At 45.2% G+C, this 17933-nt stretch overlaps 1 protein-coding gene across 1 annotated transcript in view; it reads left to right on the top strand.

Annotated features, from left to right (window-relative positions):
• Positions 1-17933, top strand: part of MYRFL (myelin regulatory factor like) — a 116336-nt gene that overhangs the window by 62118 nt on the left and 36285 nt on the right. The window contains exons 10-13 of the mRNA XM_036298975.1: positions 1838-1928; positions 8525-8725; positions 15664-15772; positions 16823-16932. Coding sequence (XP_036154868.1) covers positions 1838-1928; positions 8525-8725; positions 15664-15772; positions 16823-16932 — 511 coding nt within the window. The remainder of the gene's footprint in view (positions 1-1837; positions 1929-8524; positions 8726-15663; positions 15773-16822; positions 16933-17933) is intronic.

Below are 17933 nucleotides of genomic sequence, written 5' to 3'. Positions count from 1 at the left end.
AAAATATAGATAAACTGCTTAGCCTATTCATGACACATTGAGCACTCGGTAGGTGGTAGCTAATAATAATAATTATTATTACTATTCCTGATTTACTTTAGATACAAAGGAGAACTTATTCTCTAGGGATTGGAGAATTTGTAGAGTGTTACAGAGGAAGTTAGTGAAGTTTTTTCATGCAGGTATTAAAGCAAAAGCTTCTCTAATTGGGATAGTTTTCATTTTGACTTTTAAGAAATGGTCTGATCTTAACAATGTCTCCTCAGTGGTACATATGAAGAAACAACTGAAATAACTGATGAAAACGGCCATTGGGAGCAATTGGAGGGGAGGGTCCAGGTCTTTGGCTAAAGTCATGACTGGAGGGTGTGGAAGGTACAGGGTAAACGGCCAAAAAGCAGCTTAGGATGGGAAGGGTCCGCTGTGGCTGAGCAGACCCCGTGGAGTCACCCTCCATTGAGGCCTAGGACATGTGGCTTGGGTGACTCTGGACAAAGAGACCTCTAACGAGACTTCCTGTTGTGCACGGTTTGGGAGCAGTGCTTGCTGAGGGCCTGGGAATGCAGCCTGCGCCAGGTCAGCACACAGGCGCTGAGCCAGGCCCCCAGCGATGTCTCCCCAGGGAAGGCTACAGGGCACACAGATACCTCAGACTGGGCAAACAGTGGGCCCAGAACAACAGCAAGTAAACCAAATGCTCTCTCATTTCACAGGAGGGGCAGCTTAGAGCTGGGGAGTAAAATCTTTAAACATGCAAACTTCAATTTATAGGGAACTCATACAACTTAACAAAAGGAAGATAAACAATCCAATCAAAAAATGGGCAAAGGACCTAGATAGACACTTTTCAAAAGAGGACATTCAGAAAGCCAAGAGACATGTGAAAACATGCTCAAAGTCACTAATCATCCGAGAGATGCAAATCAAAACAACAATGAGGTACCATCTCACACCTATCAGAATGGCTATCATCAACAAATCAGCAAACGACAAGTGCTGGAGAGGATGTGGAGAAAAAGGAACGCTTGTGCACTGCTGGTGGGAAAGCAGACTGGTGCAGCCACTATGGAAGACAGTATGGAGTTTCCTCAAAAAACTGAAAATGGAACTCCCATTTGACCCTGTGATCCCACTTCTAGGAATATATCCCAAGAAATCAGAAACACCAATCAGAAAGGATATATGCACCCCTATGTTCATAGCAGCACAATTCACCATAGCTAAGATCTGGAAACAGCCTAAGTGCCCATCAGTAGATGAATGGATTAGAATACGGGGGTACATCTACATGATGGAATACTATGCTGCTGTAAAAAGGAAGGAACTCTTACCATTTGCAATGGCATGGATGGAACTGGAGAGCATTATGCTAAGTGAAATAAGCCAGTCAATGAAGGAAAAATACCACATGATCTCACTCATTCCTGGATAATAGAGACCATTATAAACTTTTGAACAGTAATAGATACAGAGGCAGAGCTGCCTTGAACAGATTGTCAAACTGCAGCAGGAAGGCCGGGGAGGGTTGAGGGGCAGGAGGGAGGGGGGTAAGAGATCAACCAAAGGACTTGTATGCATGCATATAAGCATAATCAATGGACATAAGACACTGGGGGATAGGGGAGGCTAGGGGACTGTCAAGGGCGGGGGGAAAAAAAGGACACATATGTAATACCCTTTGTAATACTTTAAGCAATAAAAAAAAAAAATGCAAACTTCAATACATAAACCCGTCTAGGCAAATTCACTATTGACTAACTGTGGGGTCGTATTTGATTGCACAAATTATGACTCTCTTCCCTGATGTGTTGGCATGGGTCTGTTGTTTCTGAATTAGATACTTCATGTTGGTGGTTGGACTGTATGCTGCTAATCAGGACCAGTTCTACTTGTTGTCTGCCCACATCTCTGAAAGGATCATAGTAAGGGTAAGCTCAGTCCTTTGACTTTTCTGGATCTCATGTGCTTTTCTTGAGGATGGTAATAGCAGATGCTGTTATTACAATTTTTACACAGTGGTTCTCAACCAAGGGTCACTTGGCAATGTCCACAAACATTCTTGGTTATCACAGGTCCAGGGTGTTGGCATCTAATGTGAAAAGATCGGGGAGGCTGCTCAGCACTTTACAATGCACAGGACAACCTCACAACACAGAATTACCCTCCTCAAAGGCCAATAGTGCTGCAGCTGAGAACCACACTGGACTAAATTACCTAGATATGACCTCATTGTATATTGTTTTACATTTGTATCACATTCTTTATTTTGTTAATCTTCACCCAAGGATTAAATTGATACAATTGATTAAGAGAGAGGAAAGGCTGGAGAGAGAGGGAGAGAGAGAGAGAGATTGGGGTGATTGCTTCCCACGTGAACCCCAACCAGGGACTGAACCTGCAACCTGGGTATGTGCCCTGACCAGGAATCAAACCCGAATCCTTTTGGTGTATGGGACGATGCTCCAACCAACTGAGCCACACTGGCCAGGGCCATTTGTATGACAACATTTACACCCAGAGGAATGGAGGTAGAAGAGGGACAGAAACTTACACAGCTTATAAATGATGGAGCCCGTTAACAACCCAGTTCTCTCTGACCCCAAAGCCCACAGGGCACAGAAAGTGCCAAGAAGGCATTTCATGCCCTGAAGTGATGGGGGACCCCAGGGGCATCTGGGCCCCTGCCTAGCACATAGGAATGGCTCAGTACGGTTTGCTTTATGACTGATTGGTCACAGCTGTGGACAGAGTCTTGGCAGCGAGGAGAACAGAAAGCTGTTGGCAGCTGCAGCTGCAGCTGTGAGGCCAGGCTGGCCACAGCTGAGGGTGCCAGGGCCATGAGGGAACAGGCAACCAGGGGCCTGGCAGCCCTGGGAGGGGGTGCTGTCATGTCTCTTTGAAGTGACACAGGGAAGACATGAGAACTCCAATCGGGAAAAACGTTCACCGTGGACACGCCCACATAGGCGGTTGTTAGCCTTAGATCTGGGGACGAGTTCTGCCCATTTGGGGCACTGAGTCTTTCCTTGAGCTATTCTGAAACAAAGGGCCCTCTGTGTAATCCTTTTAGTCAATTAAAAATAATAAGCCACCTTTTAGTAGAAATCCTTAAACTGCATCTCAGAGTTTTAGTGGAGGTGGAGTAATGATGGGAATGAGGTAAAACCCTGATGTGTTCAGATGTCCCAGGGTGAGGGCTGGGCTGCGCACCCACCTGTGTGCACGCCCCAGGCTGAGTTTTGTGGGGCTTGATGGAACCTGTGTCAAGTGAGGCTCCTCCCGGGAGAGGCAGGTGAGGCCCTCCCCCTGCTCATGAGCCAAGGACAAGGTTCCTGTCCTCCCTCAGCAGCCTTCAGGGTGGTCCTCCACACCTCACTGGATGTATCTGGGCTTGCTTTGCAGCAATGACAAATCTGATTTGAAATAAAGTCTAGAAACTGGGTTGTTTATTGTTCCTGATTTCTCATAGGAAGGAATAAATTGAGAGGTAGCAGAGATTAGATATCATGGCCGTGCTGCTCTGAGCCTTATAGCTCGTATTTGAACCTGGCAGTCTGCTAGTCACTTGCGTACTTTGAAAAATTTACCTGGTGTCGAGGCTCCTCTGTTTCCTGCTGGCAGCTCCTGTAAAGCTATCTTCTGGCTGCCGCCGAGACGAAACTCCTCTGTCCAACAGGCTGTTACCCAAACCCTGCTAACTGGTGCCTCCTCATATCCAAAGCAATATGATAGTTTAACTGATAAGGATGACTCTGAGAAGTTGAAAATGTTTGTAATTCACATTCTGTATGAATACTAAAAGACATTAAATATGTACTCAGTATAGATTGGGTGTCATGCCATTCAATGAATTTAAAAAAAATGATTGCTCTAGCCTGGCCTGGGTGGCCCAATGGTTGAGCATTGACCTATGAACCAGGAGGTCATGGTTCCATTCCTGCTCAGGGCACAGGGGACATGCAGGAGGGGCATGCAGGAGGCTCAGTATTCATTAGGGGGTGTGCAGGAGGCAGCCGATCAATGATTCTCATCATTGATGTTTCTATCTCTCTCTCCATCTCCCTTCCTCTCTGAAATAAATAAAAATGTTTTTAAAAAATGATTGCACTAAATAATATGAACAAAATAGAAGAAAAGATACGATTGCACTCCAAATTGGATTGCTTTCTTCTAGTCATAATTTTTGGTTAAAGAGAACAACCTATTTTATAAGTGTACTGAGTAAAACAAGGGTTACCCCAACAAACATGAGAATAATAATGGTAATAACACAAAACCTCCCCATCCCAAAATAGAAATATCTTATTGATATTTTTGTCCATTCTAACCCCATAATGCAGAAGTGAAAATGAATATAGACTTTTGGATCTATTTGTGTAATGTTTATGCCAACCAAGAGAAAAACAATTTCAGAAATGGCTATATTTTCTGAATCAGTGAGTATTAGAAATGTCCACAGGACACACATCCTGCCACTGAGGCTCTAGAAGGCCCCATACAGGTCTATGCATTATGAGTTGGGCAGAGAGCAGACCAACCTGCATTCTACAAAAAAGCCAAGTGTGCCCTCTTAGGCTGTCACCTGGCTGTTAGTTTGAGCTCCAGGATGATGGAAGAAAAATTTGACAATTAAAGATGTTACAAGACCTGACCACGTTAAATGGAGAACTGGGAATCTCATTTAGCAAATTCAGATTCATTTGGGGGCCTAAGAATCATTCCTCCCAATAGCAGAGACTCATGTAAGGGGGACTGTAAGAGGGTTGTAATAGATGAGAGAGGAGGGTTCAAGAAACCAAACTTGTCAGAATTCTCCTTGGAGAGAGAATGGTGAGATGACACCCAAACTATACTCACTCAGTCATTGGTCTTCTGGGTTGTCAATCAAAACAGCTTTAGAAATAGATTATGACCCCATAGTGTAAATTGACCAATTTAATGAAAATTAAGGTCTGCTGCAAAGAACAGAGTTATTTCCAGATGCCTGTTTTGGGAAATATGTTCAGTGGAATAATGAACATATTATTCATTCCCCAGTGGAGTTCCTTCAGATTCTCCTTGTAAATGACTAGGCTTTCCTTCAGTTCCACATTTCTTCTAAAACACCTCATTCAGCCTGCTTCCCTGCTGTGTAGCTGGCTGGAGGGATGATTGCTTATGTCTGTCTTTCAAAGATGTGGCAGATACCTGAGTCCCCTCCCCACAGCTTTTGATTCAATAGGTTGGAGATGCCCAAGAATATGCATTTCTCTGCCCTGCCGGCCTGGGGACCACACTTGGAGTAGCATGAGTAGAGAGCATTTTGAGACACATTTTCCATAGCCCTTTCAGAAGGTACCCATATTGCTTTCTGATGAATTGCCTTCCTCAGCTCAAGCTCTCCTATTATGCTCCTCAGCTGTGGCTTTAGAAGCCCAAACAATGGTAAAGCAGAGAAATTCCAACTTTCCATTCCAACCTTAAAGCAAGCCTCAAATTGCCATTAATTGCTGTTTCCTATTCCAAGCACCTGCAGGGGGCACCATTTACATAGTATTCTTTGTATGTGGAATTTCCCTCCCTTGCCCTCAATTATGCAACTCTGCAGGTCTGTGGCCGAGGACAGCAGATTAATCAATTACATGTTGGATAGTGGTTGCTATCCACAGAAGAGTGTGTTGAGGATAAATTCGAGACCATTTATTCTTATTTTTTCAGTGTTTGTGTATACATGATTTCAATAAATGTTCACAACCCTGTGAGATAGCTAAAGAAGACATCATTGCCTGGCCAGAGTGGCTCAGTTGGTTGAGCATCATCCGTGTACCAAAGGGTCACTGGTTTCATTCCTGGTCAGGGCATAAGCCTGAGTTGTAGGTTTGATCCCCACTCAGGGAGCATATGGAAGGCAACCAATCGATGTTTCTCTCCTTCTCTCCCTCTCTCTCAACCTTCTTCTCTCTCTGAGCATGTCCTTGGGTGAAGATTTAAAAATTTTTTTTAAAAGACACTATTATCTTCATTCTTCATAGGAGACACCTGGTACAGAGAGGTTAAGTGACTGCCCCAAGGTCACACAGTCAGTTTGTGTCATAACAGAATAAACGTTCAGTTCTTTCCTAAATATGTGAGGCTGTGGGATAAATGACAGTATTTTAGAAACTTTAATTCATTTTGGTATTTGATACAACCATCTACTACTAAGCCACATATGAATAGAGCTTCATAATTACAGCACATTTTTCTATGATTCCATTATAGTTTGCTTTGACACATTAAGATTCTGGGTACCAGATAAGGAAAACAAGTGCACAAACTTTATAATAACACTAGAGGCATGGTGCACAAAATTCGTGCATGGGTAGGGTCCCTAGGCCTGGCCAATCAGGTTCCCTTGCTCTCTCAGTGCCCTGCCTCTGCCACTGGTTGCCCGCCACATTCTGCGCCACCCCCTGATGGCTAGTGCACGTCATAGTGAGTGATCGAACTCCCCTTCTCCTGGTCAAACTCCAGAGGGGACACTTTGCATATTAGCCTTTTATATCTATATATATAGATTTCCATTAGGGATGAGGACTCCTCCTTAAGGTTCTATATTTAGAACATGTAAGTAAGGCTGATGTGACTCAGTGGTTGAGCATTGACACATGAACCAAGAGGTCAATCGTTGGCTCTCTTTGGCCCATCCCAAAATAATCTGAACATATTTTAGTCGTCATCCAATGAAAGCCAAGTGAGATTGTTGTAATAGTTCCAAAAAATTAAACCTACTATATCTGCTGTTCCAGTAACAGTTACCAACATGATAACAATTATCCCAATGCTCATTAAGAAAACAAAAATCCATCACTGTCCTATTCTGTTTCCTTGAAGTGGCTGGCTCATTATGTTCTGAGTAGAGCAAAACACATCAACATTTTGTATGGGATACCTTTGGATTTAGTTGATTGCTTGCTCTAAAAGGATTTGAGTCAAAGCCAATTTGCCATTCACAGCCAAGGGGGCTCTAGGGATTTTGCAGAAAAGCTCTTTGTTCAAGTGAATTCACACAAAATAATCTTCAACGTTGCTACTTTAAATTCTTTCATTGCTGTTGTCTATCAAGTGTCAATGGTTGAGTCTTCCCAGCAGCTCAGGGGTCAGACAGGGAAGAGGAAGCAGGAAGTTGAAGACACCTAAATGTTCTTTACCTGAACCCAAACAAAGCACTACACCTTATGGTTTCTTGTAATTATTTATTTTTAAATTGGTAACACATGCACATGGTAAAAGCATTCAAATCATACTGAAAGCACATAGTGAACAGCAAATTCCCTCCACCCCAGTCTCCACGTCTCCCAGTCCCCATCCTTGAGGAAACCATTGTTTTTGGTTTCTCAGGTACTCTTCAGAGAAAATCTGCACACGCTCAGGTGTTGACTTCCAGTGTCTCCCGTAGACCCCCAGAAAGGCACAAAGTGAAGACTTTGCATTTGTGCTGATGATCAGGGTCCCTACTGTTTTGTCTGAATTTCTGACAACCTGCCTCCAACACACAAAAGTCAGATTTAGAAGGATAGGTCATAATTTCAAAAGCAAATAAATTTTGTTGAGAAGATTTTGATGGATTCAGAGATCTCTACTTAAAGATGTTTGGAATATATTCAGTGGCTGCAGGGAACTGGGCAAGGGGGAAGGCAGTACAGTGGGAAATTCTTCAACAAAGAATTTTATTTAAGAGTAAAATCTTCAGAACTTTGTCTAAAGTCTCACTTGGATTTTCTTTGAAGACCACATTCAACCAGGGCTACTGCTTCTAGGCGACAGCATAAAAAGGCCAAGTTCAAGTCATTATTTAACAATCAAAGGAATTATAATTCCAGCTCTGGAGCTTGTTAGCTTTGGGGCCTTAGGCAATTTGTTTATCCTCTCAGAGTCCCAGTATCAATAAAATGAGGATAATGGTACATGTCTCATAGAATTGGGGTGTAGATTTACACAACAAATGGAGTTGTTATTCTTCCTTCGGTATTACTTGTGCTTAGGGAATAGTTGAGATGTATTAAATATATTTGTATTGTCATTAACTAGTTAATTGCATATGAAATCATAAATATGAAAGTGCTTTAAAACTATAAAAGAGCTAGCTAAAGTCAAGGTATTTTTATTTATCTGAGATTTTTAATAACCTTGTAATATTTTTTGATGTAATATTCTCGTTTTAAGATCATTATTATTATCCTTGAAAAGACAGTCTTTGTGAGTTTTTTTCTTCATCTTTCTCCCAGTACAATTGACACATTATCAATTCCAGATGCATGCAATAGAGACTGGATGTTGCAAACCATGGCCAACTGAGCTCCTGCTCCTGGCGGGCAGAGCAGTTAGGGGGCCCCTGGCTCTCCTGGGGCCACAGCTATAGGGATATGTCAAAATGTCCCATCCAACATATGAGTCTCAGATGACAGGCTTAGACACATAGTTTTCCTTTGCTGTGAGGAATAAACTGATCGTCTATTCCTGCTACTGTGACTTTAATGGTAACAAATTTATGTATTTTTTCCAGGCCTCTAACCCTGGGCAATTTGAAAATGACAGTGATGCATTATGGCAGCGAGGACAAGTTCCAGAAGCTGTTGTCTGTCATGGTCGAGTGGGAATAAACACAGATGCACCGGACGAAGCCCTGGTTGTCTGTGGCAACATGAAAGTGATGGGGACAATTATGCATCCCTCTGACAGCCGGGCCAAGCAGAATGTCCAGGAGGTGAGCGCGGGCCGGCCTGGGACACCTCTGACACCGGAGTCAGGTGTGCAGGGTGCTCCTGGCCTCTGACATGCCCCGCAGGGGGCATCTCCGCCTGTCGCCTGTGCTGTGCGGCTGCTTAACAAGGATGCGTGCTGCAGCTGGTAGGCATCCCTGCTGGAATTGCCAAGCAGGCCTCCCCCAGAGAATGGCCTCACCTGACGGAGCAGAGGGCGATGACAGCATCACCCTGGCTGCCCACGCAGTGGGTCTCCAGGTGATTCTCCTCAGGCCCTGGCCCTTCCTTCCACGCACTGTCAACTGCTGGAGATTGCCCCTTCCTTCCCACCTCCAGATCTCCACCCCCTGCGGCTCCTCTGAGCACTGTCTCAGGCCCGTCCCACCCATACGTCTCCTGGACCCTCCAGGTTCCTCCTCCCAGAGCCCGGGCACCGGCCCTGCTGGCCAGCCTGCCCCACTCCTCAGCTTTCTCCCAGGGGCAGCCAGGGAGCTCCTCCTGCTCAGCCCTCAGTGCCGGGTCTGGGTGAACTGGAAAGGGCAAGACTAAGACAGGGATGGGCAAGAGCTGGGTCAAGACTGCCTCCCTCTGTGGAGAGGCAGCCGCCTGTGGAAATGGGAAATCAGGTCTAGAAGTCAGGAGGCTGCTCCTCCACATTGGGCTCACCCAGCAGCGTGACCCTGGCCAAACCCTCAGCCTTGTGGAAGCTCAGTGTCTTCCTCTGCGAGATGCAAACGGTGCCTCTCTGCCTGGCCCCGCAGAGTCCTTTATATTTTTTTCACCCATTGAGAGAAGTACTGAATCGTTTGGGGACAATCACAGCTGCTCTGCAGACCTAAGGGATTAGGATGAAGATGCCAGGATCCTCCTGATGCCAGACCTTTCACCTTTGAATTCTGTTTCCCATTCACTGCTTCAACCACTTCCCCCCCTTCTCACGGACACTGCTTCTCCTGTACGCGTTTCTGAGGCCGTGGCAGGATGGTGTTTTTAAGTCTCCTATCCGAACTCTTTTTTAGTTAACAGGAGACTGTAATCTGTAAATCACTGGCCATCCTTCCAGACTGCATTCCTTTCCCCGTCGAGTCTGCGCTGGGTCCTCTAACCCAGCCAAGGAATGTCCAGGGGACGGCTGGAACCGCAGACTTTCATGCTGGTTGTGGAGCTGCGGCTCCTGTTAGGAGAGCCGTGACCTACTAGCCGGCTGGGAACTCCTAGGGCTAGAAAGTTCTCACAGACATTCTCAGATCCCAGTCCCTGATAGTGTGCCCTTGCCTTTTAGGGAGAGAAAACTGTCTGTGTTTCAGATCACACCCACTCACGCTTGTCCTTGCAATTGGCTATCCAATTCCCCGCCAGGCCTTCTCTCAATGGAACTGGAAGGTGACAGTTGGGGAAGGTCCTCCACGCCCCCTGCTGCTGCCACCAGGCCATCCCCAGAACTTTAGTTACCTAACGGCTTTGAAGGGCGCTCCTTGGTTTGAAGAACATTAGTGTCTTAAAATAGCAAACTTCCCTAGATCTTCTCAGGTTCCTTCTAGGAAGCCTTCTCCACAGAGTGAAATGCCGCCCCGGCCTTGGCTCCAAAGGGAAATTCCTGTTTCCCCTTCCTGCTCGCAGTGGCATGACAGGACACAGGGCCCAGCCCAGGCTCCGGGGAAGGCGAGAAATTCAGCCCTGATTCTGTCACCCACGGGTCCAGGAAATGCGGCCCGGAGATGTTCTATGCCTCTGTTTATTCTTCTGTGAACAAAAAAAAATGCTTATCTTTTTTTTCTTTAAAATATATATTTTATTGATTTCAGAGAGAGAGGGAGAGAGCGAGATAGAAACATCAGTGATGAGGGGGAATCATTGATTCTCAGCTGCCTTCTGCACGCCCCACCCTGGGGATCGAGCCGTGAACTCCTGGTTCATGGGTCGATGCTCAACCACTGAGCCACGCCAGCAGGCAGGAAATGCTTCATTTTACCCATGGGCTTTAAAAAAAATTTTTTTTAAAGATGCAAATTATATGTCATTTATTTATTAAATTATTTCGTAATAATGTATTTGTCCTTAATAGGTCTACCCACATTTACAAAATACATGTTGCTGGAAATCTTGTCTGTTCTATTGGCTGCTTATTACAGACAAGAGAGGGAGTGGTAATGTTGATGGTGGTACTGACACATGTGTGGGCTTCATCTTCGCCTCTCCCTGACTTTGTTTCTCTAAATGCACTGGGAAGGGATCCTTGGTTGATCTGGTTGCATGCACACTGGGGGCATGCACCCTTCATTCTCTCAGGTTGCATGGCAACTGGATGAGCTGTGGCAAACAGGTTACTGAACACTGTGACAGGGAAAATGGAGATAGGCTGCTGCCTTGCCCTGGGCCACCTCGCTCAAGGCGGCGTAGGCTGCTGGCAGATGTAAAGCACAGGGGCTCTCCGCAGAGTCCTGGTGGGCAGATCTCTGGTGCTCACCTGGGTGCATATCCAAGACACAGAGAAGACAGAGCAGATGTGATTGAAACCCGTGACACTGGAGCACTGGGAAAATGAGGTTGGTCTAAGACAGTGGTTCTCAACCTTCCTAATGCCACGACCCTTTAATACAGTTCCTCATGTTGTGGTGACCCCCAACCATAAAATTATTTTCGTTGCTACTTCATAACTGTAATGCTGCTACTGTTATGAATCGTAATGTAAATATCTGATATGCAGGATGTATTTTCAGTGTTACAAATTGAACATAATTAAAGCATAGTGATTAATCACAAAAACAATATGTAATTATATATGTATTTTCCGATGGTCTTAGGGGACCCCTGTGAAAGGGTCGTTCAACCCCCAAAGGGGTTGCGACCCACAGGTTGAGAACCGCTGGTCTAAGAGGAGCAGTTTAACTCACCTAGACCAGTGGTCGGCAAACTGCGGCTCGCAAGCCACATATGGCTCTCTGGCCCCTTGAGTGTGGCTCTTCCACAAAATACCACGTGCGGGTGTGCACGTACAGTGCGATTGAAACTTTGTGGCCCAGCGCAGAAGTCGGTATTTTGTGGAAGAGCCACACTCAAGGGGCCAAAGAGCCGCAGTTTGCCGACCACTGACCTACACAGTGTCATTGTGCTTGCCGATGTGATTACAGCCTGGACAAGGAAGTGAGGCTTGGAAACGAAACAAAATTAGGGTGGGAAGGGTGTGCTGAAAATCAAAGGGGCATGAAGAACTTCAAAGTCAATGCAAAAAAAAGAAGAAGTTGAAAGTTGGATACAGCTGTCAAATTCTGCAGTGAAGGCTGGAAACAGGCAGGAAAAGACCCAAAAATAAAAGCCAGGGAAAAAAAATCAAGATGAAATGCTCAAAATGTTTTTCTCTCCACTGCACCAGCAATTAGCCACTTAAAGAGAACTGAGTGAAGAGCTGGAGGAATGTAAACATGCATTCTCCCCTCAGGCCACAAGCAAATGCCCCGGTTCCTGGGCTCTGGGTGAGCCCTGTCTGATGCCACTGCTCGTCCCGGCTGGGGGCCAGGGCCAATGATGTGCAATGAGATCTCTTTCCCTGAACCCACTGGACTCCCACGGGCTGCGCCGTCTTCTCCGTGGTGCAGTTCCTGACTTAATGACATAGAAACCTTGGGCATGAGGTAGCATGACAGCGATGGCTATTTGCATTCGAGGTCAAAACTTGCCAAAACTGCTTTGGGCAAGATCAACACTGTCATTCCGTTTCTACCTTCTTGCTCAACACACATGAGGAGCAAGGTGTGGCGGTAAATGTTGGTCTGTGTACAGTTCCCATGTACAGTTCCTACAGGAGGATTCCAACAGGGCACAGCCCTGGCCTCCAGGGTTCTCGCTCGCCAGAAAACAGCTAGGCACATGCAACCCAGGCAGTTTATATTTAGCTTTGGAAAGAAAGTCTATGAGCCAGAAACCAGAAGAGCATTTTCTTAGAGAAACATTGTTATGGGTCTTTAGATCCCCAAGCCAACCCTCAAAATTTTCTTTGGGCAAAAATCTGTCTGATACCTAATCGCTAAGTGTAGCAATATGTCTTTGGGAAAAATGCTTCCAAGGATCCAACTTAGTCAGCAGGGGTCCTTTTCGCTTTACAGAGGCTGGACAGCCTGAGCGAAGGTGGTCTCCAGTGGACTCTTGCACAAACCCCAGGGATAATAAAAAGTAGGCAAAGCAAGCATGGGACTCCCAAGGGTGTGGGGCGTGGGGAACTGGGGAGGGCCTGGCTAGCACAAGGCCGGTCCAGGCTGGCTCCTGGTTGATCCCCATCTTCAATTCTGTTCGTGTCAGGGTTGCTCTGCCATCACACCACCTCTATTCTTTCATCCCTTCTTCTCTGCAATGAAGCTCTGTGTGCCGATTACATCAGACATCTGCTAGGCACTGGGCAGTTCCTGAAATGAACAAGACATTGGCCTTACCCTGAGGAACAGAACTTTTATTAAAATTTGAACTTCAGATAAGAAACACTCATTTAATTTCCAGTGGCTGGAATAGCACCTGGAACATAGTCACTACTCAATACTCGTTGAATGGATGAAGGAGCTCCCAGTGACAGATGCATGCGATTGTGACTGTCCCTTCCCAGCATGGTCTGCAAGGCCCTCCCTGCTCTGACCTTGTCTTTATGGTCTAGTAATGTCAAACCCCGCCTCTATTGTGCAGACATCACTTGGGGGTTTGCTGCACTGGGACTTGGCTCATAGTGTTCCTCCTTCCAGCACCCCTGTCTTAGTCACCCCCTTTTCGGTTCCCCCCTTATCTACATTTTCCCACAACTAACTCCTATCTTAAAGTTAATTTATTAAACAAATATTAGTTGAGCACCTACTACCTGGGAACTGGTGATTTGGTGATGAACAGAAAACCATGGCCTCATCTGTCCGCACCCTCAGGAGTATAGCCTAGAGAGAAGACAGAGAATAAGGGTGACACAACCAACTGCCTGGTGATAACTCGATTAGTGCTACCAAGGGAAAGGACAGGTGCCATTAGCACACAAGCAGCGGGCCCCTTCCTAGTGTTGGGGGTCAAAAACTGCTTCTCTGGTGAAGGGATGTACGCTGGGGGAGGAGGTGGGAAGGGGAGGAATTGCTATGGAGGCAGGGAAAATGCATGAGCAAAGGTCCTGAAGTGAAAGGAACAGAACACGGCTGAGAACTGAAAGGAGCCCAGGTCTCTGTTGGGCTTCACCATCGGGAGGAAGCCCTCCTTAGCTCCCCTGAGAATTCTTAGATACTTACTTGGATCGGCCATGATTCTCCATTCACAATTCCATCACCACCCTGCATGCCACATCTAAAATAAAAAAGCATAATATGCTAATTAGACCGGACATCCTTCTGGACGTCCTTCTTTCCAGACAAAGCCAGAGCCGGTGGGGGCTGTGGTAGAGGTGGCAGAGGGCCCTGGCTGTGGCAGCGGTGGACGGGGGCTGGGGCCGAGTCCCTTGCACAAATTTTGTGCATCGGGCCTCTAGGTGTAATATAATCTGTATTGATGAGTCTGCCTTCCTGTATAGATCACAAACTCTTAAAATTTTTTAAATTTTATTTTTAAATTACAGTTTACATTCAATATTATTTTGGTTTAGTTTCGGGTGAAAAGGCAATCAGTTTTGAAGTCCCAGCACTTAGTGTAGTGCATGGTGTGTTGAAGATAATTGGTAAATGTTAGTCGAATAAAACAATGAATGAACGCATTGAATCAAGTTTTTCGTACGAACAGTTATTAAAACAACAGTGAGCTCAAAATTATACTCCCTGACAAATCCCTGAAGTGAAGCTTGTCCATTTAGCTAGTTAAGTGCCGAGCCACAGGCTTTCCCAATCAGCCCAACTAGGGAAGAGCCTTTAATGAGATGGGAGGCGCTTCCCTGCTCACCTGGCACAGTGGGTCCAGAGGAGCGGAGGGTCATGACAGGGTTTTCTTAAAACAGCAGCCGCAACAACAAAGCATTTTGGTTGCTGCAACACATGGATGAATGTCAAGACAATATAATTTTAATTGTCAAGAGACCACTGGTTTCATAATCCAGTTATATCCTAAAAGAAAATTTAGGGGACCCACAAAGAGCCGCCAACTTTTTACTTGTTGAACAAGGTCAATAAAAAACAATCTTGTTATGCCGTCAATTCGTTAAATAAAAACCCTCAAAGGGGAATCCTTTGAATTAAACACATTTAGCTTTAGGAAAAATGATCTCCATTGTCTTCATTTTGCTGGGACCCAGTGCAATTTTTTTGAGGAGTTTGCAGTGACCGTTGGGAATGCCTTTAACAACCTGCAAGAGCAGTGAGCTCAGAAAACACCGGCACCGACAGGCAGGTCTGGGGAGGAGCCATCTCCATGAGGGAAGTCTGGGTCAGGAGGGCCCAGCTGGTGGGCAACCTGGATTTGCAATCTGCACCCTCAAGAAATTTTCTCTAGCAAAATGGTCAAAAGCAAACGATAGGGGATATGTTCATACCTCAAAGTTTGTTACTTGAACTAAATATTGCATTTTCAATTTATAAATACAAGGTTGGCCTGTATTTGTTTGGTATTTATGCTGCATGTTCATTTGGAAATGGTACTTCTCAATCCTTTCAGCAATTGTTTCTCTCCAAAGGGAGCAACCACATTCTCAGGAAGAGGGTTTGCCTCTCAGAGGGAAGAAGGCAGGAGCAGTGAATGAGGGAGCTTTTGTCCTAGAATTTAGACATACTAGTAAAATTGGTTCTGTTTACAAATCAGTGAACAGAAGTCACTAACATGGAAGCTGAAACTTTGGCTTCTCTAAGGAGAAAAATATAAATTTCTCTTCAAATAATTTGAGCAACAGGATAAAACAATCAAATTTTCAACATGCCTAATCTCTCTGGATCACCCTGGGCATTGATTTGAACAGCAAATATCTAAGTGGGTGACATCTGCTCTTCTTTAATTCAATTAGGTTGACACAAATGAACAGCTGAGAAGAATAGCCCAAATGAGGATTGTTGAATATGACTACAAACCTGAGTTTGCATCTGCAATGGGAATAAACACTGCCCATCAAACAGGTACACACACAAGTTCCCTTTTTAATTTTGTATTGTCTCCTATTAAAATTTTAATTCCAAATTATTTTTTAAATATATTTCTATGGATTTCAGAGAGATAGAAACTTCAATGATGTGAATCATTGATTGGCTGCCTCCTGCACGCCCCCTACTGGGGATCTAGCCCATAGCTAGGACATGTGCCCTGACCAGAAATCAATCTGTGACCTCCTGGCTCATAGGTCGATACTCAACCACTTAGCCATACTGGCCAGGCTTAATTCCAAATTCTTTAACTGGAGGTTGTGTGCTATGGCATTTGAAAATATCCTGTTGGTCTAATTCTTCCTCTGTGAAACCTGTAATCACTAGAACAGGAAAGCTTAAAGAAATTCCTGTTGTCTTTATTCAATACCCATCTCATTCCTGCACCCCAAGGTACTGGGGGACTATTTTCAATATATTGTTTCTTTTCACTGGCATCCTCTCGCTCATGTGATGAGGGTTGAGGGGCAGATGGCAGCTCAAACTGTTTGAGGGCAATCCTGGGATGGAGAGAGAAAATGGCATAGTAGACAGGTCTAGGTTAGAGAAGGGCCAAAGTGGTGTTTATATTCCAATCCGGAATCCTAAAGAACAGATTAGGAGGCAAGTCCTTCTGCAGGAAAAGAAAACAAACTAACAAAACAAACAATGTCCCCCCCGCCCCCCCGCAAAAAAAACCCAAAAAAAAACAAAAAACACAAAAACAAGATAATATCCCACCCTTGCTTCTATGTGAAGAAATTTTAAGGTATTTACTCACCCCGTCCAACATTTGGCATCTAGTCTCAAGGAAAAGTAAAGAAAAGGCACTCCCACTTAATCCTATAGTGATGCATGGCTCAAAATTCCTTCTTTGCTTCAAATGCTTGTAGATCAAAGCAAAAGCTGAGAAGGGATAAGCATCTATTTGCCAAGACTTCCCCTGTGGCCTGTGGCTGTCGGTGTTCCTTTCTGATGTAGGCCTGGGAGGATTTTCTCCAGAAAGGTCTTTCCCTGACTCAACCTGTTGGAGTGTTTTGTGTCTAGGAATGATAGCCCAGGAGGTGCGAGAGGTCCTGCCCAGAGCCGTGAGAGAGGTTGGTGATGTCACCTGTGAAAACGGAGAGACGCTGGAGAACTTCCTCATGCTCGATAAGGTAAGCACAGAATAGATACCTGCCTCTAGAGCTATAACCAGGGGGAACCCCCTTATGTGACATCACAGAGCGCGAAACATCCACTCAGGAAACAGGAGAGTAGGAAGAATTCTTCCCCCACCTGGGGAGTAAGTTGGTGTCAATTATCCCACACTGGCCATAGGCACCCCAACCAAGTCCCAGAGGCAAAAAGAAAAAGGAATATAACTGGCCCTGAGAAAATCCACATAAAACAAGGACTGAAATCACAAGAAATAGTGACACTTGGATTAGACTTTGTCTTGAGAAACTGAACTAAAACTCACAAAAGTAACATGTCACATAGCATTGAAGTTATCATTAAAACAATGTGCTCCTCCTTAGAGTGGCAGGAGTGTTAAGTGTTGATTTTTTTTTAGTACAGTTTTTCAACAAAATTGTATGTGTTTGACTTCCCCGGCACAGTCATAAAGTGGGTCATTTTTCAAAGATGTTCATGAGCCTCCTCATTTTCTCCGGGAGCCTGTCTTCATTCCCAGATATTCACAGAGTTGTCTTTTGAGGGAATGTGACCATGCTTGCGGATTCACTCCTCTTCCCTTGTTCAGGGGTCCAGGGCTGCCTTTCCCCTCACTGATCACGTCTGTTAATTCTGTGCAATCCCGCATCTTTTGCGAACTTTGCCAATTCACTCGGCTGCTGGTTAGCTTTATGTTGCATTATTATATTTGATGCTGGGAGGGGAGACTGATTGACAGGGGAATTTTATAGCCATTGGGAGAGATGTTTGAGCAAGACAATTTCAAAGCACATATGAGTCAGTGGGGGATCTGACCAGATTCTGATTCAGCACGAATGGGGTGTGACTCAAGGTCCTTCTCACCGGCCTCCAGGTGATGGCACTTGCACCAACCCTGCTGGTCAACAGGCCGCATTGGAGTAGCAAACTAGAAGGGGCATTTTCATGGTAGGCCCTTCCATAGTCTTCTGTCTGCAAGTTCTCAGACAGCAAATACTTAGAT

Source organism: Myotis myotis, unplaced genomic scaffold, assembly GCF_014108235.1.
Source record: "Myotis myotis isolate mMyoMyo1 unplaced genomic scaffold, mMyoMyo1.p scaffold_m19_p_3, whole genome shotgun sequence".
NCBI classification, from domain to species: domain Eukaryota; kingdom Metazoa; phylum Chordata; class Mammalia; order Chiroptera; family Vespertilionidae; genus Myotis; species Myotis myotis.
Note: the sequence above shows the minus strand (reverse complement) of the source record. Positions and strands in the feature narration are given on the sequence as shown.